Genomic DNA, 21,177 nt, shown 5'->3' on the forward strand with positions numbered 1-21,177 from the left:
TGTAGCTCTCTGCACTAACTCTGTTAGGAGGCAGAAGAAAAATGAAGGAATGAAAAAGGAAATGTCAGCATAAGGCTTGCTGAAGGCTGGGATTTAAAAAACAAAACAGACGACATGAGCTGCAGAGAAAGGGGGATTAATTCTTTGATTTAAGCTTTTCATCTATTCTAAAAATGCAAAGAGAGCTGCCAGGTTTTCTCAGCATGCTTAAGCATGCTTTCTCAGCTGCTTCTGATTGCTCTTGAGCAGGTAGCGCTAACCCATTAACAATGCAATTTATACCTGGGGATTGCTGCACTCCATAAAGGACTCGTTACCACTTCTTAACATTTGTTTCACCTCACCTTTATATTTATATTCCTCCTCTTTTTTCCTACCTTGCCGCTCCTGAACATAGAAAAGCTGTTGCCATGGTAACATTTGTGCCTGTGGGATTCATTTTTGTTGTTTTGGGTTTTTTTTACAGTCATCTATGCATTTCCTTAGCCCACTGTCAGGTGGTAATTTTAAGTTTTTCAGTCATTTCATAAACAGCACTTTGAGTTGCTAATGCCACTGAAAGGTTCACCATATGGACAGATGGGTTTAACGCCTTTTGTGCTGCATAAATGGGTAGGATGTGACTATTTTCCATTCTCTTTTTTTGGGAGAGAAGTGCATTTTGGACAATGCAACTGTGACCAGTTAGATAAGATTCTATGGCGTCACTCCCTGCTGGATATGCACGGTACTATATAAAGAGCTTAAAAAAAATAAACACTTGTCAATAGCCAGCAAGAGAATACAGCTGTGTGGAAATGCACCAGCTGTTTCAGAGGTGAACAAATAAACTTGAACAAATAATCGCTTCAGGGCAGAACAACATGTGCAAACAAACAGCACTCTTCTGTCTCTATCACGGGCACAGTATTTCAAAACTATAGACAAAAGTCATAATATTTAGCTATTTAAGGCTCAAAGCCAGATACCAAAAGCAAACAAGATCTCTCTGTCTCTATACGAGAAACTGCTGTGGTAGCCAAAGCATCCTGTTTTATTTTTTTTCTTTTGGCTTCTTTTGGCTGCTCTTTAGCAATTGACACAGCAGTGTATCTGTGTTATGTTCCCCTGAGGGGTCTAGGCGGTGAGGGGGAAGTAACAAAAAGTGTCCGGGTCAGAAAAAGGAGGCAAGGAGGCAAAAGGGTTAAATTAAAGAGTTTTATTAAAGTTTCTATTAATACCAACTAAAAGAGACGGACAAGCCGCTATCGCCATTTAAAGGAACAAACAAAACTCAAGCGTTGGTCAATAAAGTACAAAATAAGTCAAAAAGAGAGCAGCTTACTAGATACAAACCACAAAAAACAGCTCACTAGCTGCAAACACCACAAACACACACAACCTTTCCCTGGGCTTAAGTCTCCTTGATTACTGATGAGAGTCAGCTGCACAAAAGGGAAAGGTGGCACACACGCCCCCACAGGCACTTTCAGGAGGAGGCCCTGCTAGGGCCATAACAATCTGCCTCTGTCTCGCCCATCCCTTGCATCCTCTTATGTCACACCAACCCTCTACATGTCCTCTTTCACAACATCAATGACCCTCTCTGTGGCCTTCTTTTCCTCCTGCCTGACGGCTCCATCTCCAGCATCCGTTGTCTAGTATAGCCACTATTCTTCCTCTCTACATGTCCAGACCGTCTCAGCTTCACCTCTCTAACTTTGTCTCCAAACAGCTCAACCTGAACTGTCCGTCTGATATTCTTATCCTGTCCATCCTTGTCACTTCCAGTGAAAATCTTATTCATTTTTGAAAACTTCATTAAAATGCGGATAAAGGCAGCACTTTTGAGACTTCACAAAAGTATATGCAAATTGACCAGCAGACCATTTTCAGTATTTTGTCAAGAGCATTCTGATTTTTCATGGCCAGTAAAACCAATGTTTTCATGTGCACGTCTTGTTGTTGCATACATAATACTGTAAAAAACAAACAAAAACAAACAAAACAAAACTGTTGTGATAATGACCTAGATGTTTCAGGCATATAATGAACAGGATTTTGCATGGAGCTTATTTTCTTGGTTGAATGTTGCTTGTAGATGGACTATAAAGTATGCTTGCTTGGTAAAACTGGTGTAACCCATTCCCTCACTGACCTGGGACTGCAAAAAACTGGCTTCAGTGGCTTCAGGACCTCCTGTTCGATCTACTCATGAATACAGATGAATCCTTCAGGTGCCTTCTAGTAAACTCCAAATGGGCTTTAATGTGTCTTTTACTTTACTAGAATAGCTTCTCTCTGGCCACTCTACCATACAGGCCTGATTGGTGGAGTGCTGCAGAAATGATTTTCTTTCTGTAAGGTTGTCCTCGCTCCACATAGCAATGCTGGAGCTCTGCCAAACTTGAGTTTAAAAAGTTGAGCTTTGAGGGTTTTTTAGACTGACATAGTGTGACAAACAATCATTAACTTTCAGTTTTTTAATGCGGTTTAATTGGATATTTATGGTAAATACCGTTGTCATTGTCTTCCTGTTGTCAGGTGGCGAGATGGGAGCATCGTACACGAAGACTCTCTGGGCTCTTTGGTAGCCCCTACCTGGCCTGTTGCTGCTTGGGCTTCGTCATTATACTGCTAAACATTTACCGCAGCCACAGGTGAGGAACACACTTTTAACCATAACAAAATATGGTTTATCATCCAGTCCAACAATTTTAAATTTGTACGTCACCTTTGATTGAAAGAAAGCCTTGGTTCTCATAACATTGGATGACAGGCCTTCACCAGTCCAGTGGTCACTGGACATCATTGCATGAATTTGTCCCCTTTTACACTCTTTGTTTCTGTTTCTTCTTCTGTTTCGTCCCACCTCTGTGCCTTCTTTTTCTGCTTTCTCCACAGCTCCTTTTTCCTTCCTCCTTGCTCTTTATCTGTGCCCACAGTTCTGTATGTGGCAGTATCACCCCACGCTTGCCATATACCACTTCCTATATGGTATCCATACACCCACACCTCCCCCTGTGGGTCAAAATGATGACAATGGATTCTCAACAAAACCACACACAGACTGCATGTCAATGCAACAACAAGCCTTTTTTCCCTCTCTCAAAGGATCTGTGTGATGTCTGTTGCTGGGCAACAAACATTTTGGGAACAGGCTGGTCCAAAGCGATAAATTGTCTTTTTTTTTTTTTTTTTTTTTTTTTGCCTGTCCCATTTGGTTCTTTAGCCGTCAGCGATAAATTGTCTTGCCAGTTTACTCTTGTGCTTATGAAGAGAATTTTTTATCAACTCACGGTGCATTCTGAGTAGCTAAATATAGCTGTGGGACAAAGCAATTTATTCACTCACTCATTCATTCACAAGAAGAGAAAATGTGAACTAGGTGATTAAATGCTGTAATAAATTTGGATGTAGTCATATAAGGCTCCAAACAAGGATACTGAATAGGAAGCTGTGGTTCCATGTAGGGATGGGTATTGATAAGATTTTCACGATTCAGATTCCATTTTCGATTCTGTTTAACGATTCGATTCTTTATCAATTCTTTTTTTAAAAAAGGAGAACACTAAGGTCGATCAGCTTAGAACTTTGTTTTATGTCTTCTCTTTGAACAAGATAGAAATTTAGGAGTAACATGGCCTTACAAACCCAACAGTGAGATCTTAAGAGATCCACAGCCTACGGCTCTTCAATGGGGTGTCACAGGGTCCCCAGGAAGAAAATTGTAAATGTAAAATAATAAAATAAATATTCTTCTGTAGCAATAACAAACTATAACATAAATTATTCTGTAGCAATTACACAAGAATATCCAGTAATGTCCCTGCCTACAATTAAACACATTCCAAAAATCGGGGGCATCTGCTGTGGCAAATGGGTGCAAGCCTTTGACCACAAACTTAGTCGCTGCTTGGTGACATTCGTCTATCTTGGCCTGAAAGGAGACGCTACTGGCAGACTACAGTGAGAACTGCCAGCATCTGAGCCAGCCAGACTCTGTCTGTTTCTCTCATCATGGTCACCTAAATGCACAGTAATGGCAGGTTTTGTGATAAGGCAGATTGCGCTAACATAATATGCAATGTTAGTTGATTATTTATCTGCTGCATTAACGGGAGAGGACGTGCAAACGTTACCGCTGCTGCTGGGTTGAGATTCACGAATCCGGAGCGGAATTAAAAACACGACATTCATGTAAGGTCATCGCGTGTTTTGTGAGCAAATGCTTTTGCATATTCTTAGTGTTTCCTCCCTTAAATAAAATATCTACTTTGCAAGTATTGCAAGTTGCCCTGTTGTCATCCGTTCTCGTAAAGTATAACCAATGTTTTGAGCGTTTGCGCCGCTTAGCCACCATGTTTCCTGCCAGGTAAATGACACTCCGCAACGTGGTGACGTCATTTTGGGGCGACTGGAATCGATAAGGGAATCGTTTGCAAAAATGGCAAACAATTCCAAGGATTGAAACAGTGGGAACCGGTTCTCAACAAGAACCAGGTTTCGATACCCATCCCAAGTTCCATGTCTTGTCAGAGGAAAAAAGGCAAGACTTCTGGAAGTCCTTTGGAGAGACGAGTTAAAGTGAAAATGTTTGGGAAAATCCATGTTTGATGAAAACCAAACAAAGCAAACCCAAACATTATGGCTAATGGGTAAATTTTCTCATTTCAGTGCAGCTAGCCAACAGTGTTTTAGTTTTAGTGTCCTTGTTTTTCACTGAGTCAGCAGGTCTGTCACTGCTTAGCTAACATAACTTAAGTCTATTAGCAGCAACCGACCAGCCAGCCCAGTGACCCTAACTTTAAAGACCTATATCTTAGATCCTGCTTCACAGACAGAGTGAAAGCTGTGACAGTTTCAGCATAGGGCTCCATGGTGTAAATTGGCCTTAATACATGTACTGTTTCATGTCCACTTTAAGAGGGTTGTGCATAAATAAACACTTGCAAACTGCAATTAACTGAAGCAACACATAATGAAGAAATATAGAATCCTATATATTGTTAAGCACTTTGTGCAGCATCGGCTGTTTGAAATGTGCTATATAAATAAATTTGGCCTTGACCTTGACCTATGAATACTTTTCTCTTCACAACTATATACACTGATAGTACCGTAAGTTTGCGTGCCATGAAGTTAAATGTTAGCATGTTCACTTAATAGTACAATTAGAAAGGACCCTTAGGTTTGGCCCACACATTCTGTAAATTTAGCTAATTATATTTAAAACCAAATGTATCCCCGACAAAGCAATTATTAGAGCGTATTTATTTAGAAATCTTTATTGTGAGGTTCGTGTAAATTCGTGCAGCAAACCTAGATACAACAAAGCCTGTCAGCTTTTTCAGACAAACACCTTGAACTTCACTGCATCATGTACGTGTAGCTGTGTAAAGGTGCAGGTTTCATATCCCTCCATGTGCCACTGCTGCTGCTCGCTTCAACTCCTACACGCCCCAACATCCACCTGTTATCTGAATGGATAATTACTCATTAACTATTTTCTTTGTCAGGAATAAACTTGACATTGTAAGGGAAACAAGCCATCCAAATCTACCTGATCCTGTGTACAAAATGCATCATTCATGTATCATGAATTAAAGGTGATTGGCCAAATTCTTTGGAAAGCTAAATTCAGTTTCACTAGTCACACCTGTGCCTGATTACTGCTAAACATGAATCAAAAAATCGCTTGCATAGAAACTGTCTGACAAAGTGAATAGGGCTAATAGATCTAAAAAAGTAACACATCACACTGTGATATAAAGACATAGCCGAGAAACAAAGTCTTTTACATCTATCAGTGCCAAAAGAGTTACAAAGCTATCGCTAAGGTTTTCTGACTCCAGTGAATCACCGTGAGTGCCATTATCGACAAACAGAGAAACCTTCAAACACCTTCCCAGAAATGGCCGACCTACCAACACTACACAAATAGCGCATCAATCACTCATCCAGGCGGTCTCAGAATAACCCCGAAAAACATCTAAAGAACTCCAGACCTCACTTGCCTCCATTAAGGTCAGAGTTCATGATTCACCAATAAGACGGAGGCTGGGCAAAAGTGGGATCCGTGGGAGAGTCCAAGGAGAAAACCACTGGTGTTCAAAAAGAGTACACATTTGCCCAAAAAGCCCCCCAAACATCTTGATGATCCCCAAAACCTTTAGGAAAATATTCTGTGGACTGACGAGAGCAAAGTTGAACTTTTTGGAAAGTTTGAGTTCCGTTACATTTATCATAAATATGAACACATCATTTCATATAAAAAAATAAAATAAAGCATCATACCAACAATTGTGGCACCACCATAGTACTGGTAGTGTGATGATCTGGAACTGCTTTGGGACGACCTGCCATAATTGATGGAACTATGAATTCTGCTCTCCACCAGAAAATCCTGGTGAAAGTCTGTCCAGTAGTTTCTGCACAGAAGCTCAAGCACAAAGTGTGAACTTAAATGCAATTAAGATTCTTTAGAATTACCTTAAACAGGCCGTTCATGATTGCAAAAATCTCCAATGTAGCTGAAGTGCCAGTTATCCCAAACACCTGATTGCAATTTTTCCGCCGAGGGTGGCACAACCAGTTATTAGGTTGAAGGGCAATCGGTTTTTCATATAGAACATTGGTAGGTTTGGACAACCTTTTCCGTTCCCTTAATAAATGATTTAAAAACTGCATTTTGTATTTACTCAGGTTATCTCTGTGTAATATCAAATTTCTTTGATGATCCAAGACAGTAAGTCTAAGTTTGACAAATATTCAAAAAAATTGATTTTTGTGCACGTTTAGAGGGCAGCACACAGAGGGCTCTGCTGTAAACATTTGAAAATAAATAAAGGTGAAGTGGTAGCTTTATATATGCATTCTGAACCAGGACAATTTATGAAAACAAATTTGTTCAATTCAAAAATGAATTTGATGAAGTCGCTGATTGGACTTAAGTGAGTCAGTTGTTGGGCTTGCAGGCAGCACTTCTGATGAGCGCTGCACATGTGAAAGTCAACAAAATATATTTGAGCAGGAATGCTTTTAGTGTCTGTCCTGTACGGTAATGACTAAGACAAACACTGAATCCTTGGAAAGTGGAAAATGTTTTTTTTATTTAGCATTTTTTGCTGACAAATTATTTATCCTCTTTTTGTACTTGCTTGCAAATTCTGAAGCATGATTTTCTTGATTATTGAAATAAACCTTCCTTGAATGTCACATTTCTAATAATTGGGTATATACAGTCTATTGCATAGTGTTTTCTGCAGTTTCAACAAAAACCTTTTAGAGTCTTATGCTAGGTTGGATTTGGGAATTACAAATCTCTAGACAACATGCAGTAGATCTGGGGGATATAACAGTTAGGGAGTGGACTTGCATAGCCCCATACAAATCATTGCACTTGACATTGTTGCATGGTTGCAGCTACCAGCATAAAAGTCTTTAACCTTTAATCAGTGTAACCTGATTATAAAAATAAGGCAAACAAGTTTAGCTGCTCTACTTATTACCAATAGCTGTGCCAACCAACTGGACCACTTTCAATTGCATGGCGATTGCACAGGTAGCCTTCTTGGAGGCAACCTGTCTCCAAACAGTCGTAATCTCCCTCACATTAACGGTCTCCGTTAGACACTCTCATTCTCAGACAGGTTGGCAAAGGTTTGCATTTAATTACTGTCTATAGACCCAGACGGATTGTGAACACATTGCAATCAGTCCAAGTCAGTCTGTAGGTCTGTGATGTGTCTCTCTGCAATATGGGACTTGAGTCAACCTTTGCTTTTATATTGGAGTATAACCAAAGTACAACCAAGGTTGCCAAGCACCAATGTCATTTTGTGTCTATGTCACTAGATGTAGAGGAATTTCTGATTTAAAATCTTTAAGCTTCTGGCCGGACTCTGAGTGTAAGTAGTTAATATGTGCTTCTGTTAAATTATGAATGTCTATGCATGTAGACAGTAACAGACTTGAGATCTTTGTGGATTTATCACAGTTAATCGCTGTATTATCATAAACAGATTGCATGTAATTGCCAACTTGGCGGAATTTCTTAACAAACTGATGATCCACTAAAGGTGGTTTGACTTTGAGTGATCAATGACCTTGTTCCCATCTTCAAACCAACCACTTCAGTCGCAACAACAGTGGAGTCGAAGTTAACTGCACAGTTTCATTAATTTTGGCCATAGCAAAGTCTCTAACCATTACTTTCGTAGTGTGAATGTAGTATTAAGGTCCTCAGTTAAATAAAGGTGTTGTTCGTTACATCTGTTTTTTTTTTTTGCTGTTCTGTTTTTTCTTTTTCTAGTCAGGACTCTTTAATATTATTAAACACAAAAATAAAGACCTATTCTGGTATTTATATAATGGCTGTTAAACCAGTAAAATCATTTTAAAAATCATTAAAAACCATCTGTTTTCTAGAAGAGTTTATTATTTGACCAATGATGAAACCACAACAGTGGTCACGCCGGTGCTCCAAAATGAACTTTGTGAGGGAAATCAGTGGGACTTTAATTTAACAAAATTGCTGCAGAAATGTGTAGAATAGCAAAACACCACAAGTAAAATAGATGAGGTTGAATGACGTATTCACCCAGTGAAAAACTTGATTTAGGCACAGCGCTAATTACCATAGTAACAAAGTAACAAAGACAGAGTAAAGCTGATAGTGAGCAGACATAAACATTAATGAATGTTGGGTTTTTGTTTATTAATCAAAGTGACTCATTACCCACGTATTTGGCACGTGGGCATTGTTCTGGTCAATTCAAGCCCACTAAGTCAGATAATATACTATTCATTGTTTATGACAAAATAATCTTTCCTTGGATGAGAGCACGATGGCATGACCTGTAGAAAAGGTCTAGCTGCCTGGTAGTTGAAACAGGACATTTTAATCTTTGTGGTATGTGTTCTAACCATGCATCCATTTGTTCACCTTGAATGCACCATTTCTATTTTTAGAGTTGAAGACATCAGTGCCCTTCTTGCTTTTTCTACTAATGCTACAGCCTCATTTCTCAACTAAAAGCTTACATTTGCTGGTTCTGCTGCTGTTCATATAAAACCTTTATCTTACCAAAAAAACATTTGTATTCATATTGTCTCTCAGTATGCCATGAAGAGTGATGAATGAAGTACTATACAAGATACATCTCCTGGATGCACTGGTACGCATCTTCAGTGATGTATCCTGGGGTCATCAGGTGTTTTGGGTCTCACAACATCATACACCCTCACCCAGGCTCACAGCCTCGATGGCCCTCTTCTTGGCTGCTCCAGCCACACCCAGCCGGCCTAGGACTCTGCAGAGTGATCGTCCTGCAAAGCCCCTACAACCCACTTCTATGGGCTCATAGAAAGTCTCTCAGCCCCTTCCCCTGCACTCCTGCACTAGTTCCTGGTACTTTGCACGTTTCCTTTCATTGGCCTCCTCGATCCGCTCCTCCCAGGGCATTGTGAGTTCCAGCATGATCATCTGTTTTGAGGCCTCAGAAATAATGATCATACTCAATATAGTAGTACACATTTTTTTTTAGTTTTCAGCAGAACCACTGCTTATTGGTTGTTTATGACAGCGGTCCCCAGGCCACAGACCGGTACCTGTCCGTGAGTTGTTTGGTAGCGGGCCGCAAGAGTTGAGGCTTGGGTGTGAAATTTATGTTTTTTTTGGTTTTACTTGGTTTTTATTTTTTTTTTTTTCTATAATTTTTAGCGTTAACTTGGTTTCCCTGGGTGTTTTCCTGTGTGTTATGAATAAATCTTCTTTTTTTGGTACTGATACTGGTTTTATTTTGTTGTATTTATCCGTGAGGCCAGTCCGTGACAATATTGTCGGACATAAACCGGTCTGTAGGGCAAAAAAGGCTGGGGACCGCTGGTCTATGAGACTACCATGGAATAGCTGTGATCTGATCTGCTGCTCGGCCAGTTCAGCAGATTTGTGTTCTGCAGGAAAGCGCAAATAAAAACATGCAATTCTGCTCTGCTCACCACAGCAGATACAATGGTCCTCTGGGGAAAAAACAACAAAAAACCCACCTAAAACATTCTGACTGTTTTCAGTCCCAGCTAACAGACACACTGACCAATTGACCTTAAAGCCTCTTTGTTGTGCTGCTAAATTGTCCGCCTAGGTGACTTGCTTACAGTGCTAATGACCTGATTGGCAGCTACGCCTTTTTATAGCTCTGTCGGACCAAAATATAACTGTTTGACAGGCATGCAGGGTATCAAGGGAGTTTATTTTTATCTGCCAAGCATACAGCACTGATGCTCTCCACTGATTAGGCTTAATGATAAACCTCTCTGAGCTTTAATAAGTCAATTTTGCAATTAACTGTCTATGTTTATCTTTCCTGCTATTAACACAGAGTCGAGAGCAAATGACAGATTTAGAAGTGCTAAATATAAAAGGGTTACACATTCAGTCGTACAAATTGCTCTGAATTTGTAACAAGAATATATCAAAAATCCATGTATATAAATTTGATTAATGTTTGGAAAAGGTTGGCAGCAGGTATTGAATTGGTTGTCTGTACAGCTCCGTTTGCTGATGAATGAGAGATAGCCTGTACTGAACATGCCTGAGAAGACAAACTTTGGAGTGGCCAAACATGAGCTACTTTGAACTGTGAGTCAGGGCTTCTAGGAGCAGCCCTGAGTCATGTTACTAAATCTTTCAAAATTTTGTCCTTTACTAAATGACGTACTTTTAGTAAGTGTTCATGTACCTTCGGTTGTACTTCTGCAAGTAAAAGTGGCTACAGAGGCTTGTGTTAAAAGCACTGTTGCTCCCTGTGCCTCGAGTTGAATGGGTAGTTTTGTAAGGGAGAAAATCCACAGACACTTACCCATTTGAGAGGTTTTTTTTCTTGGGTGGGGGTAAAGAATCTTTTTGTTTTTAATTTAGGCATTGTAATATGATCATTTTTGGGTGATGCAATATTAAAACCAGGCATTAACAGTCTACATTGATCATCATTACACAATGCAAGATACCCAAGTTGTTCCTTAAAATTGTCTGCAACGAACTCTTTTAAATGTTGGACAATTATTTGCCCAACATCATCCTGAACTCTGAATCAAGATGCGTAAATAAGTGCATAAGCAGAGCGTCACAGAGTTGCTGTCCACATTTTCGACTGTTTCAGTGTAAACACAGAGCAGCTGAGACTAGCAGGAGTAGTAAAAAGATGGAGGGCAGTAGCTCCTCTTTTCTGTTGCATTTACAGTTGAGAGTAATACAAGTTGCTGCAACAGCTGCCTGTGTGATCATGGCAACAACAGAAATCAAAGCGAGAGAAATGCTACACAAGCAGATTTTATCTGTGATGCGTGGACACACAGCAGAGAACAGATAGATGAAGAGGGCTAGAGGATCATCAGCTTCAAACTTAGTAGACAGTTATCAGTGTTTACAATTTTGGTACAACAAGCTAATATCTGTTGCTTTAACATGTGAGTGTTAAAGTAAAAACACATAAACTGAACAGCCTTGATGGAAAATGTTTGTAGAGACATTTGTCACAGAAAACATCAGCTTCAATAATCCTGCTTTTTCTGTAAAAGCTTTGGAGCTCTGTGAAGTATCCCCTAAAGGGAAGATGCACAATTAAAGCAATGTGCACAGAGCAAACAGGATCCTGCAGAGCATTTCAGGCTTGTTGACACATTCCTTAAAGAGTCAGAGTAGGCCTCCAGGCTCGAAAGAAGAACTCATTTAAGCCCATGACCGATGGACCAGAGGTGGCTGTCAGTCAAGACTGCTAATCTGCAAGAGGTGGCCTCCACTGAATACAATATGTTGGCCCCCATCTGTAACTAAGTCTATCAATTTTTTCTGACTTGAACCAAATGTGGTACATGTATGATACATGAAGGAGCCAAAAGTAAGAGTTCGTATTATGCACAAGGTATCTTTTTCTTTTGGTCAATTTAGTTCTCTTGTCTAAATGGACATCTCTATTTGAAGTTCTTATTAATCATCTTAAAAGACAACATTTACCTTTCACAGTCTCAAAGTTCTTAAGTTGTCTGGCACATTTTCAAGGATGTATTTGGGGTCCCAAAGAGATCTTCATCTTAGACAGATTAAAGAAAGACTAGTTGCTGTTTTCTGGCTAAATGAAGTCAACAACTAGTTGACCAGAGTAGACCAGACAGCAGCATTTCCTCGTGAAAGTTGTGAACTGATCCGTGCATTTGCTACTGGCTTGTAGTCCTGCCAATAGTAAGCAAAACTAGCAAACATCTCATCACTGCAGGAGCAGGAAAGGAAAAAAAGCAAGAAAAAAATCTCTCTGGAGACAGTTGTGCTGCAGCGTGAAGGGGAAATCTAGGAAATAACGGGAAGATGGTGCACCCGTTGTTGCCGTAACTGAGGATCCTAATGGAAGCATGAGCTACCTAAAATATATGATCACTGAGTGATCAGAGAGGATTTCAAGCATTTTCAATTAGACTATAGCTCAGACTCCAAGGTTTAAATCTTAAATTGATGTGAAATAACCAGCCTTGTTTTTTGTGTTTCATTTACTTCTAAACTTTTAAACTAAGCAGCTCACTTTGAAAGACCCTTTATGTGACTCCCACATGGAAGCTTCTTATCTGACCTCCAAATACTTCCTCTTCATTCTGTGGCGTTTCTCTCTTGTCAAACATTCTGTTTCACATTTTGAAAGCTTTAATGGAGATGCTGTATGGCTTTGACCCATAAGGCTAATTTACGTTATTGTGATGAAACAATTATATTAACATGAATAGACACTTTGCTGTGCTATAGCATAAAATGGTACAGGAAAACTTGATTTTAATGAAAGTTTTTCTGTATTTCTTGGACCAGCTGTGATTCGTCACCATTCATTACAAAATGTTCAGTGGTCAGTCCCTGAGACCCACTAACCCCCTGCCCATATGCCCGTCCCCCTGACCCCTTTTCCTGCCTCCTTTCCAATCCAAATCTCAGCAGTATGCTCTGCCAGACAACCTTACTTAACAAACATCCCAGCAGTTGCTCTTTGTGTCTGACGTGGCAAAATGCGACATCACATTACACTTCCTGCTTCCTTTTGAAAAAGGAGGAACGGCATAAGATTCACAGCACGGATCCCGTAACCCAGTTTTTTTCTTATTAACCGCAAACCTAGTTTGGTTCGGGAGCCATTTTCCTCAGCAGGAAGCACACTACATTCAGACCAAAAGCTACAGGTGTGTTAAAGCTTACGCACATATAGACACACAAACGCACACATGTACATGTATGTCATCAGCCCCAACACCTGTGTGGGTGTTGCTTTTGAAATTCTGGAAAGATATTACTTTTGAATCCCATGGCCAGGAAACAATTCAGATCAGCTGGATGTGAGAGTCCTTATAAAATTCAGAGAACTGTAGAATGTAAAAAGATCCCAAAACATAAAAGTCAGATAATAAATTGGCAGTCACTTCTCCCAGGTTGCTGTAATGTAGACTTTACAACCCTAATCCATGACTTGTTCTTTTTAGAAAGAAGAGGGTTTGCAGAACATTTCCTTTTGGTGAAACGAGCCATAGTTGTTTAGTCTTTTTCGGATTGTCCCATCGTGAACTTTAACATTTAATATGAATTTGCTGGAGTGTCTTAAAATGGACTAAAATTGTTTCAAAATGGTCTTACAGCAACTATTAGTTATTAAAGATCATAGCTGTTGTCTTTCCTTTCAGTAGCAGCACCTACCTGGTACTTACCAATTTAATTCACTTGGAAACATTAAGATTAGATAGATTAGATTAGATAAAACTTTATTCATCCCTCGGGTGGGTTCCTCTGGGAAATTTGTTTTCCAAAAAGCACAGCACCGACAGAAGTTACAGAGTTAAGAATATTATATATATATATATATATATATATATATATATATATACACACACACATATATATATATATATATATATATATATATATATATATATATATATATATATATATATATATATATACACACACATATATAAATACAAAGACATATATAGATAAAATATACAAAGGGGATAAATAGAATAAATAGGAATAAAAATAAAAATAAAAATACAAGTGAATTGCAAGTGAATTGCACATTTCAAGTATGAATCTAATTAGGTTTTCACACATGGTGGCTTGGTGTTGTTAAATGACTAATCAGACAGGGTAATATGTTAAACGACGCCATGTGTTGTTGTTCAACTGAGGTTGTATTTATCTAATTTTGAGTCCTGCTAAGGACCAGATGATTTCATCTTATGTTTGGATATTTAAACCCTTAGAAATATAAAACAGGTTTACCTTCTTTTTTATGACTATATGAGCCAAATGCTTGGTTTCAGACAAAACTGTGAATCATGCGACCCTACAGCCCTAGTATGTTCCAAGAACAAAACCAGACAGCTTAAAATGAGAATAACAGCTCCGCTATAAGTATTTGATACTTTGTTACATAATGTATAAATGTTGCATTAGTGATTCTCAGTGCATTAAGTAAGGAGTGGTTTAGTCAGTATCCCTACCTTAGTATTATGAACTTGCCTTTACCCTTTAGAATGGTGTTCATGTATTAATATGAATTGTCCACATATGTTTATGGAAGTTGTGCTTCTAATAAATCATAGAGCAAACAATGTCTGAACAGTTATTCAGGTGGCACTTAAAGTGGTAATGGTCTGTGGACAAAAAAATGAAGTCTCACTGTGAATGCTTTACAATTGAAATCAATAATTGCATTCGTAGTCAGAACTCTGCTAGTATCATCTTTTCATAAAGGCAACACAAAAACCCAGTGAAGCATATTTTAAAGACCCTTTCATCCTTTTAGAAACTCTTCATTCAAACATTGTATGAAATCACAAAATGCAAAATAAAAAAGGTTTCAACGACCACACTTGCCCGACACACAACCCTCACATCATCTACCAGTCCTGCAGTTGGTGACTAGCTCGATAAATGATCAAAATTATTTTGGGGACATTAAGAAGCGAAATGAAAATGTGTTCTCAAGTATTATTAGAGATAATTAGGTGGAACAGTTTGTAAATTATAGACCTTTAATGGATTACTCTTGTTCTGGATGTTTTTCTGTTCAAAGATATCAGAGTAAGGGCAGCATGATGGCGTCAGCACTTTTGCCTCACTGGATCCTGGGTTTGAAACCACCATCTAGCCACCATTGGGCCTTTCCGTGTAGAATTTGCATGTTCTCCCTGTGTCTGCGTCAGTTCTCTCTGGGTACTCGATCTTCCTTCCTCTTCCTCCACAACAGACTTGCGACCCGTCCAGGGTGTATCCTGCATCTCAGTCTATGGCAGCTGGCGTAGGCTTTCATAGAAGTACTGTCAGGCTATCTTATAAAGTAAGGTCAAAGCTTTACAGTATAATTCTGAGAAACCACTCGAGAAAACACCTGATGACAACAGTTTTGAACCGTTAGATTGTTCGGACAGATGTAGATTAAGGCTGGGCCACTGGAGATAGAAAAGAGTGGAAAGAGGAAACAGATTCTACCCACTTCAGCAGCTTACTAAGCTGCTGAAGTGGGTATGGCTAAGGTACTTTACATGTGCTACTAAATTTGAAGCCAGATATGCTAATGTTATGTACAAGAGCAAAATCTTATTTTTTAGCATGAAAAAAATGCTGCAAGACATTAGTTCTCCATTATTATGTGTTCAGTTACAATACCTGGAGCATCACAAAGCATGCCACATCCAGTATGATGTGTTCTGCATGGATGTTACACACTTGTTGTATAAGATGACAACAAGTTTGTTATTAACAAAGTCACGACAAGTGGGGGTGGGGGGTGGGGGTGGCAGCTGTTAGTACTAGCCGCATCTCTAAGAACATATCTAGTTTTCCCACAGAATTTCCATGTTGTTTCCAGAAAAAGAACATGTATCTAAACCTGTCCTTATACTCTATTTTTGTGACATTACAGGTGACAGCTGCACCTGTGTTACAACTGCTTGCTTCCAACCCTCCAATTTGTGCTGCCCTTACGCTGGCCTTTGTTGTACTGGCTGTGTCTGTGTTCTTGAAGTGGTGCATTGTTAGGAGATAAGCTTCAAACCTTTCCACTCCCAAACTTTTCTGTTTTGCAATTGCAGCAGCATGCTAATCTCCCTGTTGTTTCATACAGTATAGTACTACTGTATATTCAGGATGTAAGTTTAGGATATTATGGTAGTATTATACAGGCCTTAAATAAAGCAATTGCTCTACTTTTCTGCTTTTGCGGTACTGTGTATATAACCACTATATTCACCATAATGGGACCTGGTCACTTGTGATTTCTTTTTTTCCTGTAGTATGACAGTGGCAATGAAGGCCCAGGCCAGGTGGGAGGTGATGGAGAGGACGGAGGTTTTCTACGCTGGGATAGGTCTTATGGTGTTTGGTACCCTTCTCGTAGTGAGCAGCTTCCTTGCTCTGGGATTCACCGGAACCTTCCTAGGTGAGTCCCAGACACAGTGTCAGATATTAAATGGACACAAAATAATTTTAGTCTAAATATAACTTCCTATTAAAGAATACTGTACACATCACTGAAGAACAAAGATTTAAACTGTAAGCATCTATCCAGACTGGCATATATCAGCAGACGCTTGATTGCCATTGTTCCCAGAGGGTGAATCCCATGTTGTGGTGATTCCTCTTGTGACACTAAATGGTTTACATTTGTAGTTTTGAATACAATTCTTTAACAGGTACTGAATAGATTCTTGCAGGCTGTTAACATGCTAACCCAACCATCAGATGCTAACGATCAGAATTTTATCAAGTCAAGTCAAGTCAGGTGGCTTTGTTGTCATTTCAACAATGTGCAGTGATACAGTACACGAGACAGCGTTCCTCCAAGACCATGGTGCTACATATAACAGACAATCAACACATGACTACATAGTACAAGTGCAAGGAAGGAAGTAGAGACACTGTTGGGCCTTCTTAGTTAAGGAGCAGGTGCTGAAGGACCAGGAGAGGTTCTCTGTCAAGTCAACACCAAGGAATCTGGTGCTCTTGACGACCTCCACAGAGGATCCATTGATGTTAAGTGGACAGTGATCCCTCCGTGCTCTCCTGAAGTCAAAATCATCTCTTTGGTTTTGTCCATGTTCAGAGGCAGGTTGTTGACTCTACAGCAACCATTAGCTGTTGCACCTCCCGTCTGTATGCTGACTCATCGCTGTTCTGAGGGCTGCCTTTTCGCCTGCTCTGAAGGCGGACTCTCAAGTCTTTAGCAGCTCACACACCTCTGCAGTCATCCACAGTTTCTGGTTGGAGCGTATTGTGATAGTCTTGGACACAGTGACATCATTGAGGCACTTGCTGATGTAACTGATCATAGATGATGTTTACTCCTCGAAGTTGGTGCGGTTGCCATTTGTTGCAGCCTCCCTGAGCATGTCCCAGTCAGTGTGCTCAAAACAGAGATGGCTCCTCACCTTTCTCAGAACCGGTTTGCAGCATCAGTGAGATTGTAGCTACAACAGCATGCAGATGTTAGCATTTACCATAAATTATAATTTTGCTCAGGGTTAAGCATTACACAACCCCAAGCATGGCTTTAAACACTTGTTTTGTGTTCACTTAACTGCATTAATTATAATAAAATCATATATTTTTTTACAAACTATAAAACTATAAACTTTACAAACTATGAGCAGACAAAGCATCACATTGTGCTCTCGTACATGAAAGCTACAATAAAACAGCCTTTAGTAACATTAAGGGATCACATGAGACACAGGAGAATGCAAAAGAGGACATGTAGTTAATGTCTCTACATAAGTAAAGACACATGAACTCTGACACATTTGAACAATTCATGCGCCCCAACATATTTCTCTGAATATAGTCGTTTTCATAACCATGCATATGGCGTGTCCCAATATCTTCTTGTTTCCTTCTGAGACAAACACCTTTGTTTTTGTTCCATGTACTCCTGAACACATGCAGGCATTGTTTCAAATGAACATGAGCTCAAGATTACCAGGACCATTTGCCATGCAGTAGCTTCTGGTTTTTTAGGTCAGTCGACTAAATGAGTCATCTTCAAGAACCAGACAGATTGTCTGAGCTTCTTCTGCATATTTGTCCATCGGTGCACTGAAATGCCCTCAGTCCATCACTCCGCTTCAAACTAATCACTATCTGTGACAACAGAAGGGAGGCGGGAGGAACAGCAGGACGTGCCAGGAATGTGCATGTGTGATAACAGGAGTCTACTTTGTATTCAGAGTGGACAAGCCGGTCGCAAAACGCTGTTTGCAGGTTTCACTCTCCAACCATTTGGAACAATAAATTTTGCAGTTATAAAACAGGAACAATTCAACTTTCAATATACCTTCAAATAAAAAGCAGTAGTAAAAGCCACATGTCTGGCCGCTGTTACATTTGATGTTTGTGCATACAGTCCTCTGAAAAACTATGGACATGCTGGCTGCCTCCATAGGATAGGGGGTAAGTAGCAGCCAGGCATTACTAATCAAATGCACATGAATAAATAATGATAAGTGTAAACTCCCTGTTGATAAGCAGTTAATCAAATGCAATTAATTAGCAGGGGAAATTGATTGATGATATGCCAAAATGTCTATAAAATCTTTGGCAGTTTGGTAACATGTAGAAATGTTTTTCTTTTCCCTAAATTTAACAATTTTATCTCATCTTGCATGTTACTGTGTTCTCTGCACTTTCATTGTACTGCCTGTCTGCTTGTCTTGTAACAATAAAGTGAATCGAATAGAATGTTTATCTGTTTCTCCGTAACCATGATGACTGATAAAGTCATAAAGAGAAACAATTACTTGAAGCTCTTGAATCGTGGGATGCAATTCATTTTTCACAAGACTGCATAGAGAGCTGTGAAAACTCTTTTTAAATTGTTAGACACAGTAGACGAATCTTAATTTTAAAGTTCATTTGCTCAAATTGTTTTGTTTACCTTCTGTTTAGATTAGCTAGGCACGCTGAGTGAAAATGAAGAATTAAGTACATCCAGCAATTCATTAGAACACAGTCATTCTTTATTTGACATGCTGAGATCATTGTCGATTAGTGCAGGAAGTGTGAGTATTTTACTTTTTAATGGCACAGGTTAGCCTTTGTACAGCTGGTCTAATTATAGCCCAGAGAAGCTGCCTTAATTTGAAGGTTGTAGAGATGAGGTCACTGTCAGTTTCCCAGTATAATAGGTAAAGATACTGTATCCAGAAAAGGTACATGACTCAGTATAAATCTAAATGAGCGTGGGAACAGGGTCAGCTTGTCAGTCACTTAACAATGGGAAGCAGTGGATGTCACTGCTTATGGTTCTCTATGGATGCCTATTTGTACGTCAGATGGCGCTTTATATTGTAAGGATATTGTTCAGAGTTCTCTCTGACTGCTGTGCTATGTACAGGTCATACAGGTTATGCTGTGCAAAAGCCTTGAGCTGTCCCTCATTTCTTTATATATTTTGCTAGAAAAACATGTTGTGGTTTATTTAAACATGTCCAAACATACATTAAATACAATGTATAAAGCAAAAACAGAGTTTGTACAATTATAATGAGCTTGAAAGTCAATAATTTGACCACATTTATTCTTCAACTCAACCTGAACTTCCTGAGGGAAAGTTTTTTGTAATTTCTTAATAGTCTTAAGGAATAGCTCTGCAGGCTTCTTCAAGGACATTTAAAGCTCTTCTTTGGATGTTGGATGTCTCTTTTGTTCTGTTCTCTGTCAACATGCTCCCACACTGTTTGGCCCTCTTCCTATTGAAAAAGCAAAAGTTGTATCCAAGATGGCCGACTTCTAAATGGCCACCATGGTCACCACCCATCTTGAGGAGTTTGCCCCCTCACATATAGTGATGAGTAATGTGCTACAAACAGGACTTTAATATCACCAACCATTCCCATGTTATTACGGTGTATCCATATAAATGGCCCACCCTGTATATCACGATATGTTTAAATAACCTGCCTAAAATTGCACTGGTATACTCATTCAAATCAAACATTCAAATTTTTTTTCTACTTTGAATACAAAAAATCTGAATGAACTGAAATGTTTTAACCATTTTTTAACCATCGGTTGCACAAAACTGAGAAGTTTTCGACAAATGACAATAGCGTCACAGTAAGTCTCTTTCTGTGGTCAACACTAGACCTTTAGAAAACAAAAGATCGCAGCAACAAAAAAGGACATCAAGCAAGAATTAATGAGATAAAATAAAACAACTAAAAATTAAAAAGGTGCTTTTTGTGCTTATAATGTATAAAAATTGTAAAATGTAAAATGTAAAATGCGATGACCTCAAATTACAGAAACAAAAGTGTAGATGGTGACAATTTAAAAAAAAAAAAAAAAAAGCTACTGACCAGTCATAGGAGTCACTACTGGTTTATTTAACATTTTCTTTGGTGTGTGGGGAGATGTTGACATGCAGAATTTTAAACAGTGTTAATATGGCAGTGGATGACCTTTCAGCTGGTGGAATAAATATGTGGTATTGCTACCCTTAGCAGCAATAGTTTTACGGCATGTTTTGCAAATTTCTGCAATTTGTTCTGCATCCTCCTTGTGAAATCAACACACATGCTCAGCGCAGTGCGCCAGGTAGAAACTTTTCCGTTTGGGAAGGGGGGATTACATGCAGACAGCTTAATATTCGCAATTTATACTCGATGATTACAAAAAATCGAAGAGCAAGACGAGTGACAAGGAAAATGCGGTGGCTGCTCTATGATTGCCTTGATGTTTTTCGCGTTCAGAGACTAGTTGCAGGTTAGTTGCAGTGACCAACAGTTCACCAGGAGGTTATGCTTGCAACATCCTCAAACTTTGAATGACCACTTTCCATTTGCTTTGTAAGCACTGTCAAACAGAGAGGTGAAGGTTTTCATATAATTGCTGTCTATTTCATAAGTGCCAGAAGATTGACAACATTTTGCAGTCAACCTCAGTTGATTTGAGTGCCCCATTTTACACAAGTTGCATTCATCAGCACAAACTAACTGTATGCTGGTTCTGTTCCTATTGAGGTTTTACAGCCACTATCCACATGATGCTAACTTGTCCACCATTTTGCATGTGTGATAATTACGATGACAATGTAGAATCAGGTAAATAAGGCCCCAGTCACAGAGGCCTACAAACAAGTCTGCATCCATCTGACAACCACTGGGGCATGA

General features: G+C 39.3%; 1 protein-coding gene across 1 annotated transcript in view; it reads left to right on the forward strand.

The window, feature by feature from the left end:
* pemt (phosphatidylethanolamine N-methyltransferase) overlaps window positions 1-21,177 on the forward strand; it is an 81,242-nt gene that overhangs the window by 31,380 nt on the left and 28,685 nt on the right. The window contains exons 3-4 of the mRNA XM_087845303.1: window positions 2,524-2,639; window positions 16,306-16,451. Coding sequence (XP_087701429.1) covers window positions 2,524-2,639; window positions 16,306-16,451 — 262 coding nt within the window. The remainder of the gene's footprint in view (window positions 1-2,523; window positions 2,640-16,305; window positions 16,452-21,177) is intronic.

This window comes from Neolamprologus brichardi, chromosome 8, assembly GCF_056152115.1.
Source record: "Neolamprologus brichardi isolate AB-2024 chromosome 8, ASM5615211v1, whole genome shotgun sequence".
Classification (NCBI taxonomy): Eukaryota; Metazoa; Chordata; class Actinopteri; order Cichliformes; family Cichlidae; genus Neolamprologus; species Neolamprologus brichardi.